This window comes from Epinephelus lanceolatus, chromosome 15 (genome assembly GCF_041903045.1).
Source record: "Epinephelus lanceolatus isolate andai-2023 chromosome 15, ASM4190304v1, whole genome shotgun sequence".
Classification (NCBI taxonomy): Eukaryota; Metazoa; Chordata; class Actinopteri; order Perciformes; family Serranidae; genus Epinephelus; species Epinephelus lanceolatus.
This window is the reverse complement of record NC_135748.1, coordinates 7,550,520-7,562,520: the sequence shown is the minus strand read 5'-3', so window position 1 is coordinate 7,562,520 and position 12,001 is coordinate 7,550,520. Positions and strand designations below refer to the sequence as shown.

At 41.2% G+C, this 12,001-nt stretch overlaps 1 protein-coding gene across 1 annotated transcript in view; it reads right to left on the bottom strand.

Annotated features, from left to right (window-relative positions):
• Nucleotides 1-11,713, bottom strand: part of atp10d (ATPase phospholipid transporting 10D) — a 42,103-nt gene extending 30,390 nt beyond the window's left edge. The window contains exons 1-3 of the mRNA XM_033642791.2: nt 11,534-11,713; nt 5,161-5,552; nt 4,300-4,494 (exon numbers count right to left, since the gene is read on the bottom strand). Coding sequence (XP_033498682.2) covers nt 4,300-4,494; nt 5,161-5,447 — 482 coding nt within the window. The 5' untranslated portion in view covers nt 5,448-5,552; nt 11,534-11,713. The remainder of the gene's footprint in view (nt 1-4,299; nt 4,495-5,160; nt 5,553-11,533) is intronic.
• Nucleotides 11,714-12,001: the final 288 nt, after the last annotated feature.

Below are 12,001 nucleotides of genomic sequence, written 5' to 3'. Positions count from 1 at the left end.
GATTCACTGCAGATCCTTCAAGATCAGAGCAATGGACAGATTCATACAACTACTTTTGAAACTGAGCAGCATGGTTTGGATAATATGTTGTTATACTTGATTTTAAGACGCATTCTAGCATAATGAAATGATGACTCTTCTAACTGATAAATTAATCATGTAACACACCATGCTGACACTATGCTGAGGTATCCACTGCAACAATAAAGACATACAGAGAAAATGTCCTCTGGTTGATGGGAACAATCTTAAATAACAATGATATTGCATTTGCATTTGCTCATATTTTGACTGTTTTTTGTTTGTAATAATTACCTCCATGAAAAACAAAGAGACTACAGCTAAAAACAACAGGTTTTGAGCTTCTACTGTATTTGTACGTACAGGTTGTGGGGTTTGCAAGAAATCCAGTTGCCACAGCACCTTTTGTCTTGCTACTCCCAAGTTTCCCTGAGTGAAAGCTGGTAATTATGATGCACGCCGTGGCCCACCTCTGGTTCATGGGCAATTTAGTAAAGCTTACAGTAATAGAAAATATCATGGGTAAAGGTAGGCTGGTCAGAAAGTGACAAGTGTGCAATCGTCCACCTTCCACCTTCTCAGCAACACTCAGTCTTGTCTCACTCCTCAGTACTGACAATTTTTCCACCATAATGCACAAAGTTGGCTCTTAACAAGAAGGTATTAAAAAACTGTTACCTGCGCAGCACTAGCAGTCAGCTCTCAGCTCGCTCCTTGACGTGTGGGGGCAACTACGGAATAGCGATCACTTTTCAATATTGTGTAGCAAATGAAAGGACTAGTTAGTTAAATCAAAGTGCTATGTTGCAAACAGGATAGTTATTTTTATGTTGTGGTCATCCACAATGATGTGAATCATTTCAAAGGCACATAAAGGCTGACACACAGACATCTCAATCCAAGCATGTCTCACTTCAAAGTCGTTGAATACTGATGCTTGGTCAGTGGATTCCAATGTCAGACATCATACCGACAAAAAAGCTGTCCTTTCACAGCGGCATTTCTGGCAAGTTGCTGTTATTCTGTACAGCACCCGGCAGCATCAGGTGGAAACATAGCCGGACAACAATGTAAGTTAAAGGGGCCAAAGTCCCAGTAGGCCAGGCAGGTGGAGTGGTGGATGGGTCCAACAACAACCAATTTTCACCTGGGAGGCCGGTGTTTGCTTCCCTATGAATGTAAAGCCAAACCCTGTTTTTTTTCTTAACCCAACCACGTGCACGTGTTGTTGAAATAAAACCAACAACATTAATTTGTGGCAATGTACCGATGTAGTTCTTTCATTTTGAAAGAGACTGTGTACAAACTGTATATTACCTGTAAAAACAGAAGTGTATTTTAAACACAGACAATGCTTGTACCAGGCAGAAGTTGACACTGCGTCCCACAACATCAACAACCAACGCACTCAGGGTACCTTACACATCATACCTTGACGTGGAAAGTTCATGACCAAACGTCAATATGTGAGGAGGTTGGCGAGAGAATGTGTTGGTCAATCATATTTTTTTTTCCAGAGTAATAATGAGCAGCTTGGAATTAATATCTGTTTCCACCATATTATCTAGGCTTTCCCAAACAATGGTTCAGAGTGGGGTAAATCCCAATTCAGGAAAGAATCAAGCAAGTGGTGTAAATATTACAGCACTGCATATGGTACTGCATCTGGTTATTATACAATTAGCCTAACAGTGTTCTTAAACTACTTTTTCTAAACAGCTTGTAGTTTAGCACACCATTTTCAACAAAAGAGTTGCTGTGGCTGAACTACTTCCACTGGAAATGACCTTTTAGTTCCACCAGCTACAGTGTAAAAGTAAGTTCTTGACACTGCGAGGAACTTCAGTCAAACCAGGGACTAAAGGTTCCTTCAGCGCATTTGTTTCCAACCCATCTGAATAGCTGTGGAGGTTAGGCAAATCAAACTGCTAAACGACTTAAACACGTGGTTTGAGATTTGCTTGAAAGACAAAAATGTTACTGTGTTTGAATGGATGTTGAGGAGGAAATGTGTACAGATGGAGAGGGAGGTTGAAAAGGCCAGAAGTGAAGGTGCCTGCCTCCAAAAACGAGGGTCTGCTAAGTGTTGTTACCTGGTTGTTTTTCTGCTCTGGTGCCACACTCACAAACAAATTCAGGTTTCACTTCCTTTTCTTTAACTCACACTGCCTGTCATGCGACCAATCTTCTTCCCTCTTTCCCTTCTTCTTTTTAAAAATTCCAAGTCCAAAAACTGATGCAACTGACAGTCAGTGCTCGTCAGTCTATCATGTATTGCAGCCTTAAGTCTTATGCTTGACTAGTCAGCATTGCAACCTCCACCTGATAAACCCTGCGCCATGGGAAAGTGCTGCCTCGGGAACAGATATTCTGGCGTGGCTTCTGGTTGTATCTAATCATGCATATTGTTTGGGTTTTATATACTATTTATATTATCCAGCATTTGACAAATCCATCACACTTTTTGACCTTCTACTCTTGTACAATGAGGTGACTATTCTCAGTATAGAGCTCTCCATTGTTGGAATTGCCGGTTGGGAGAGTGGGGATGTTATTCTGTCATTAGCTTAGCTGCAGTTAGAGGTAGATTGGAAATTGTGTTGTCTGGAACTAAATTATATAGTCTGAAACTGCACTGCTGTGTCATTAGAAGCTGCAGTTACTTTGAACCTGTGCTGTGGTCTCCACCAGCTGCTGCGTCCTGTGGAAATCACACCACAAGAGGTCATCATATCTGATGTTTACCTGCTGTAGACATGTTTTTTTTTTTTTTTTAGGTATGATGTCTTAGACTCCTTATAAGAGCAGATTTCTACAGCTCAAATCATTTTACTAATTTCTGAAAGTTAAAACCCTCATCTATCCTGTGGAGGCAACATTATCATAAGAGTTAAATGTGATTACATTTAAAATGTTTCACATTTGTCTCAGTCTATTTGACTCCAGAAATTAGGCTACTGATTATCTGGCAAACTGAAGAGGTCTCTGTGTTCATTAATGACAAACGTGTGAACTAATGCAGCAGCACAAGTGCAGTACCTGCAGACCTGAGTTTGTCAGTCTGACTCAGTTTGTCAGCCAAGTAGGCAGGTGAGACACTTGAGGGCGATTGGTCAATGTTGGGCCACTGGTGATCATCTGTTGCCTTAGTTTTTGTGGTGTGTTATGCACCACAGGTACAAGTCGGTCCTTGTCAACTGTTTTTCAGCCAATTCAGCATGTTGACTTTGGGTGGGAGCCAGCGAGCCTCTGTGTTAGAAAAAATTCATTCTGATTGGCAGTTCAGCTCAGCGCACAAGAAGAGAAACAGAAGTGAGGAAAGCAAACAAAGGACTAAAGTCAAAAGGGAGTGAGATCGAAACAAACTTGTTATATTCCCTGAGATTTTTTTTTCTTCAGCCATTGAGCTCTTTAGCAGAAACAGTTAGTAATTTTTTGTGTTATTGTTTGCTAGCCCACCGTAAATATAATCTATTCTTTCAACATCTGGTTGTGTTGTTGGTGTGCTAACTGGTTAACTAGCATCTTGAATCCTTCTGTTAGTACTCCAGTTTCCCTTTTCGAATGAGGATTACAGACTACCACCACCTGCTGGTATAGAGAGTTATATCCTCTTGTACAGTCCCAGAACGTATACTATTTGGCTGTTGGTTTTGTGGCATATTCAAATGCAACTTTTTGCCACTAGTTCTTTGAAGTGGGTTTGGTGTGTCTGGGCCTTAAGACTGTACATGGCACAAGAAAACTAGAGACCATCTTGCGATAGGATCACTTCAGTTGCGATCAAGCGGCAACTTCCAGAGCCAACACTGAAGTGCCAAAAACTGCAGTTTCTTGAAAGATCAGTCCCCATAGACCCCCATGTTAAAATGCCCAATGTTACAGCAGAAATAAACATGTTTACAGCCTGGTAAAGTCTCTATAGCTAATTTCAACATTCATAACAACTGTATGGTAGTGATTTTTTTTAAAACTCACCCATAGAATTTTGGTTAAAGGTACACATAATTAAGGGTGGGCTGCTTTGAGTGACAGGCTGTCTGCTGATAGTGTCCTTGACTTCTCAGTCAGATCCACCCCTCTCTCCTCTACAATGCTAGCCTCTCACCCAAATATGGTCAATTCTGGCTCCAAAAAACAAGATAGCGACAGCCAAAATGCCAAACGGGAGTCCACAAACCAATGGGGGATATCACATTAGCTACGTCCACTATTTTATACAGAAATAAAGCATTTGTTATTTGAACTGGCCATTTAAGCTGATAGAGGTTCACTCACCCACAGAACACTCGCACTAGATTGTTGTTGACCTTCTTGTCGAACAAGTAGCGTCTGTAGTCTTCCAGGGCATCTTTGATGGCAATAACGATGAGAACCACAAGCAGAGGAATCATGGTAATTTCCTTCTGAAAGGCTTCAACAACTGGCACCCAGTTCAGTAACACCAGGAACAGGAAGTAGAGGTTGGCAGCCCTACAAAGGAGGACCAAAGCAGCAAATTAGTATGTGAAAACTATGGAGGCATCTTCAACCCGGAAGCACAGAAGATCTAAACAATCAGCACAGTTTCAAGGTGGACACCCAAAATTAGTGTCACCAAATGTTGTCCTAATTGTGAATTATTGAGTTATGGCCAAAAATGGGTTTTGTGGGATCACAGTGACCTTGACCTTTGCCCACCAAAATCTAATCAGTTCATTGTTGAGTCCAGGTGGAAATCTATGACAAAATTGAAAAAATCCCCCCAAGGTGTTCTTGAAATACCACATTCACATGGATGAGAAAGACAAGGTCACTGTGATCCTGACCTTTGGCCACCAAAGTCTAATCAATTCATTGTTGAGTCCAACTGGTCATTTGCGCCAGATTTCAAGAAATTCCATCAAGATGTTTTTGAGATGTCATGTTGACGAGAGTGAGGTGGGGGGATGAACAACATAAAAACATAATGCCTTGAGCCACTGCTGTCACCAGCATGAAGGTGTTAACTATCAACAGAGACTAATAAATAGAAAATAGTCCAAGAAAAAAAGAACGGTATCTCAAAGGCAAACTGATAACACACTAATTTGGCTTTGTGATCCAGACCCTCCTCAACAAAGCCCAGCAGTTCAAGTAACCTACAAGTAAAAATCTGACCTGTGGAATTGCTGGAACAGGTTCATGGGGATGAAAGTCAACAAGCTGTACTTGGTAGTGCGGATGGCGTTGCCCTTGTAGCCTTTGGAGACTGCTTCGTACTCCTCTTGGTGGGGCCCATGGCGGGCAAAGACAGTTCTTCGCTTCCCACTGGCTCTCTGTGGAGAGCTGTGGGCCTCCAGGGAGGCTTTGTTGGGCAGGCCATCGGGGGCAGAGTACCAGCCTCTGCCTGAGTTTCCCGCCAGCAGTTGCCGACAACGATGCTGCACCCAGTGGAGCCGCTCCATCTATGTGGTGGAGGCCCTAGCTGAGCTGTGAGAGTGGCTGGGCCCCCTGCTCTGTGGCCTCCTGCTCCTCTGTGCTCCACACTGAACTTTCACAATGTCCTCATCCTGCAAAGGCAGAACAACAAAATGATTTGTCTCTTTAGTTTGTTCTTATACAGGCGGTCTGCAAGCTTGTCAATGCCCTCTGATACCATGTCTGTTAGTGATTAGATATTCTAAACAGGCCAAACTATAATAGTACATGTTTTGGGGACTACTTTCTTGAAAGGTACCAATCCACTTTTTAAGTTCTGATCCAATTCCTGAATATGGATATCTACTGATACCAATACTGATACCGATACCAGAGCGCTTACTACACGAAATTTGCATTGCATGGCAATTTTGCATTAAATTTAATGTATACCAAAACAATTTATTTGAACTGTAGGTTAAGTAGGCTCTGCATACAAACAGGCATGGGAGAACAAATTGCTTAGGCAAATTATTTAATGTTTAAAAAAAAACTTGAACAAAAGTCTATATGAGATAAAAGTGCAACAACTGAATACAGAAATAACTATCAACACTATCAAAAAAACCCTATGAGCACTGAGCCCTTGCTATGGTTACCATGCAGATGGTTTGAATGAAACTTTTTTGAGAGCACCGTGAGTGACTCTCACCAAAGGCCATCGCTGTGATAAAACAAACAGCAGGCCGTATTTGCTCAGTTGAAAGCCTGTGGACTGTCACTGTGAAAAAGTAGTAATGTGTTTATGGGCCTTCGTGTCAGAGTCTTCTCATTCCAGTGCATTATGGGCTATTTTGCCTATAAGGGCTGTTCGGTCATATAGGCCTTTTTTTGTATTGGTAATACAGAACACAACAGCTGAACATTGACAGAAAAACAACAGATAGAACACATACACACCAGTATACACTGACATACAACAAGACTAACAACAAACAGCAGGGGAGGAGGCAGAGGTATAGAAACAATGGGAACATAAGGAAGTGAATAAGAAAGTGTAGTAGTGTGTGTGCATGTGTGCGTGCACGTCTGGGAACTTTAAAGAGAGGAAAGGAGAAGGGAAAGGAAAAAGACTGGGGGGGGGGGTAAAATAGATAATGCTATCTTACAGAGCACTTTCTGGGGTGAGGGTAAGTTGCAGTGGGGAGTAGGTTTGCAACGGTATGAGATTTTCACAGTACAATAACTGTCTAACTGTATTATATTATATTATTATTATCAGTCAGAATGACCCTTAAAGTAATTAAAACAGACAGGTTATTTTTGGTTGAACAAATGTTTTATTACTGTATCTGAAACTTGAAACCATTTTGTTCATGGAAGTAAAAACTCTCCCTTTGAAAATTACTAAAATAAAGTTGAGATTTTCTCTCTAATTAAATTATGCAGGGAGGTGCTCCCCCACCTTGGGTTCGAGCTGGGAGGCGACAATGCTAACCACTGCACCACCGTGCTTTGTCATACAACCTGGACACTTCAAGTAAAAATAAAAATGTTGCATGGTGCTTCCTGTTGTCGACGCTTCCTCATCTCAGAGCTGGAAGCCTACTCCCCCCTCACAAAGCTCTGTGACATGCCTAACCTGCAAACCACCTTTCTCAGCACATGGGTGAGATATGACTTACACTGATGGGAGATAACAACTGAAGCTACAGCACATGAATTGCATTCTTTCATGAATTCAAAGTTATTACAGTATACAGGCCTACAGCATAAATACTGGAGTTTCATGCTTGGTTGCTGCTGGTTTTGGATTCTTGTCCACAACTTGAAAACATCCACAGAGGAATGTAAATCTCTGATTTATCTTCAAACATCACTAGAACACTTTGTTGTACAGCTGACAGCTTAGGAGTTACACCTGCACCTTACTTCCTGATACAGCTGCTTTTACATGTGCTGCACGGGCCTGGAAGTGGAAATATATCATCTTTAAGGCCTAAAATAACACCTTTCACAAAATAAACCAGGTTTTACTGAGGAAATGTAGGGAAGTGAACTGTAAAAAAGGCCCAGCCTGACCTATTCATGGCATTTTATTAACAGTAAGTTTTACTTCCTATTTATAACTTCTAAACATGGTTTGGGAGAAGTGTAAGTAGAGTTATGTTTCAACAAAAGGGTTAACTACACTGTGTAATTAAAAACTGCACTTCTTATGTGCAGCTCTGGAAGTGTGATCAAAAGCTGCTGAAAGTGTTGACATTAAAACACATTTAGAACACTGAAACACATCAGGTCACATGACCTCCACTGCTACGTCTTTATCTACCTCAAACGTTGTTGCTCAGGAGCTGAAGTGTAGAGCTGATGACACTATCTGAGTAACCACTATGTTGATAGTTAAACCTATGTTTTTAAAAAAAGAACTGTTACATGTTCTATAACTGAGATCATTTTGAGTGGATAATGTTGCACTGGCAGCCACCAGAATCATTCTGTGCAGCCCCCGAACATGACGTGAAATGCATGCATTACATTTTAATCATTTGGCATCAATACCTTCTGTTAGATAGAGCTATTGGTTGGCAACTAGTGGCAACCCTCACAAGTGCAGGCCTCCAAGGAAGCGCAATTGGCTTTGAAGCCAATTTTCATAGCAGCCAAACAGTGAAATTACAACTCACAAGTACGCCGTGTGGTGCCAGCGGACCCAAAAAGATTTTCTCCCATAGGCTTACATTGTGAAAGAGATGTCTATAAGTCACTGGATGCATTTTTTTTGAGCGTCACAATGCCCCCAAAATGACTCATTTCAACTATTAGGATTTAATGCATTCTGTCTGATAACATTTTTTGTGAACGTATGATATCATATACCCCACCCCTACCCTCTATCCCCTGACATGATGAACCAAGGCAGTAGCCTATATACGGGGCAAGATAAAAAAAAAAAAAAAAGTAAATCAAAATATAAATTTTTACAAAAGTGCATATATAAATAGAATAGTGATAATAATAAATAAAAAGGAAAAAAGACAATAGCATGCATATACACACATAGAACAACAAAACAAAAACACCCAACAGTCCAACTAACCCATTTGTTTCAGACCCCTCCCCCTCTCCGGCTGCCAAGGAAACCCATAACCCCAATAGACATGATGAAGCAACAACATTCAGACACAAAAGAGTTAGATAATTGTGCCTCTGTCATGCCTGATGATATCCACAGAAATAGCCAAGAATATACATACATATCATATATGTATGCAAAATAGTCAAAAAAGGGGAAAAAAACTACATGTAATATAATACATACATGTATGTGTCCACATAGCATGTACAAAGTCTCTTGGGCACCTGTTCTATGGGCCCCATGTGGAAGCAGCGCAGCACAGCTTCCAGGTAATTTCTTACAGCGGAAATATATCTTTTTGGCTAATAAAGTCCTACCTACAATACTGTATCCACTTCTCATGATATATCCACTGACTACCCAGGGCCCAGTGGGTTTGGCTTTGTTTGCTCTTTTTTTTATTTCTACGTAATTAGTGCCATAACTAAGATAAAACTGGGGAATGAATCTGTTAAAAGACTGAATTTTGTATATAAAAATAGTGGAAACTTCTGCACTCAGGTTGGTCTTTAAATGTAGCTTGAGCCAAATGAGTGACTGCTTTTGCTGTTGGAGCTCCAACGTACATTGGCATGTCTTTCACCAAGGCAGAAAAAGAAAGAATGGAAAGGGAAATAAAGCAAACTGAATTTGTATAAAATAATAACAAAAATTAAAAAACAGATCAAGAGAGGAAGGGTAGGGGGCTCACAGAGATTCTTTACACATTTAGGGCCCAGACTTTGGTGCTACGCCCCTGCATCCATGCACAAGTGTCGCGGGAATGTCATCCTGTCGTCAATGCTACTGCTGTTAGCTACAGTTGGCCTTCAATCATATGCTCTCTGCTTTGGCAGTCATCAAAAGTTTGAGCGCCCCTGCTGTATTATTGTAGTCTGAGACTCCTGCAACCCCCTGAAGGTTCCCTCTAGATCTTCAGACTCTTGATGATGTCACATCCATTTAAACTATGATTTAAGTCCATGTTGAGTGCAAGAATGTTGCCTGTGAACTCAGTGTTCATTTCACAACCATAATATCTCTAATGTTGTTTTCCTGAATTTGGCAGTACATCCAAGCAGCCTCACAACCACACCAGCCCAGGCCCTCCACATCCAGAGTCTTCACCTGCAAGATTGTCTGAGACCAGCCACCCATGCAGCTGATGCAACAATTGGTTTGCACAACCAAAGAATGTTTGCACAAACTGTCAAAAACCATCTTAGGGTAGCTAATCTGCATGTTGATCATCCTCACTAGGGTCTTGACCTGACAGCAGTTTGTCACCATAACCAACTTGTGCAGCTGTAAGGTCTGTTGGGTGTACTGCCATATTCAGGGAAAGAACATAGGAGACGGCTTATGGTAGAGAAATGAATATTCACTTAACAGCCAAGAGCTCCGGTGGACACTCCTGCAGTCAGCATGCCAATGGCACACTCCCTTAGAACTTGTGACATCTGTGTCACTGTGTTGCGTGATCACACTGCACATTTCATTGTGACCATCCCAAGCCACACTTGTACAGTAATGATGCTGTTTAATCAGCATCTTGATACCTCACCTGTCAGGTGATGGATTATCTTGGAGAAGAAGAAGTGCTCACTAACATGGATTTTAACAAATTTGTGATCAAAATTTGTATTAAAAAGTCTTAAATCTTTAACTTAAACTGTGAAAAATAGGAGCAAAAACAAAAGTGCTGCTTTTAAATTTTTGTTCAGCCATAATCAGAGTATCAGTGAGGTTCAACAATAATGTTGGGTGATCAATCAGTACTGGTTCACAGTCAGCTCTCCTGTTCATCCCAAAGGTGTAGGACAGGGTTACGGTTAAGGCTGTGGGTGGGCCAGTCATGTTTTCTTTATAGAGCTATCTTTATGGAGCTGGCTTTATGCATGGGGACAAACACAAACTGTTGATAGAAGGGAGCATGGTATACCCATAAAGCTGTTTCAGCCGTTGCTCAATAGAACTTGGCGGTGCATGTGACACAGCATCAATGAGCTCTCGGTCAGTGGACCTTATCAGATTTAAACAGCATGTATTTTTACCAATTATTAGGGGTGGAGAAAAAAATCCATACAGCATAGTATCGCAATATTTTTGTGTGGCAATATTGTGTTGTCACACAGTGCCAAGTATCGATAATGGTAATCTCAGGGCTGTTTCAGGTCAAACAAAAGGGATGCTACTCTTTAACAAAAAAGTCTATCTTTGTTAGGATCCTTTGCACAAGGTTGTTAGATGTGTATAATAATAACCTGAGCCCCTCTGTGGCAAAAACAAACACTTTTAGTGGATGTAAATTGAGGGTTGAAGTTATTACACTGCAACCTGTTTCGTTGCTGCCAACTGCAGCTCTCTTGCTCAGTACTGGACCAGTATCAAAGGTGCTGCTCCAAATAGTCACTGAGACACAAACATGTAGGATCACAAGGTTCAGGCTGAAAATAACAAAGTTACCCTTTAAGTATGGTGATATCATATGGTGGATGGTGATTCCCTCCTCTAATCATGGGATATGACACACAGATTTACCATTCCTTTATGATTTATCTGTAAACAATACCAGCACACACTGGATGCATAATTTAATGCAATCTACGCTTACTCCAGTTAAACTTACAACAAAACGCAACATACAAAGCTGCACTAGAGCCTTGTAAACCACGCCTGTTTACCCAGCTTATCTCAATAGGGTTTCTAACTGGGAAAAAGTCCCCAAAGAACTCATTTATTGTTTTGTCAATACTCGGTGCTAACGAAACACTGCCTTATATGTGGTCAAGGTTCAGCAGCTGTGATAACTTCATGTTTATCAAGCAAAGTTTTATCGCGTAAGATGACCTGTACGGCCTCAAGTATCGACCCTCGACTAACTGACAACAGTTGATGAAGCAATATGCCTCCAGTTGTTCTCCATTACTGTAATGAATGAGCGCAGCATTCCCGTCTCTTCCTGGAAGAGAGCTGTCTTTATCCACAGCACAAACAGTGACAGGCGACACTTACCCTGCTGTTTATCGCCATATGCTGCCTGTCTTCGGGTGAACAAAGTCGCTTCGGTCACATCGCCGTTCATCACCGTGACACGACCTGATACTCCACAAACAAACAGCCTGCCGCAACACAAAGCAGGATGTGAAACACAAGTCGCGGCACGGCTGTGAGAGGTTCCCCTTCCCTTCGGAGCAGCGTCACATTGAAACCCAAAGACACATTGTTAAATTTAGATTTTTTCGGTATTAAACGTACATGAGTCGTTTTTATGCGAAGTATTACAAAATAGGAATCAGTGGGGTTATGTATTACATTCGGCTTCAAAAAATTATAGTATAAAATAACACTTTATACATTTACAATTGGTTCACGTTGCCTGTTGCCTCCTTCCCAACGACCAAGGTCACACTCAATTGGTTGGTTTTCTGAGCCAACATCTGTACAATTCTCTATATATTAACCGAGGCCACAATTATTAAG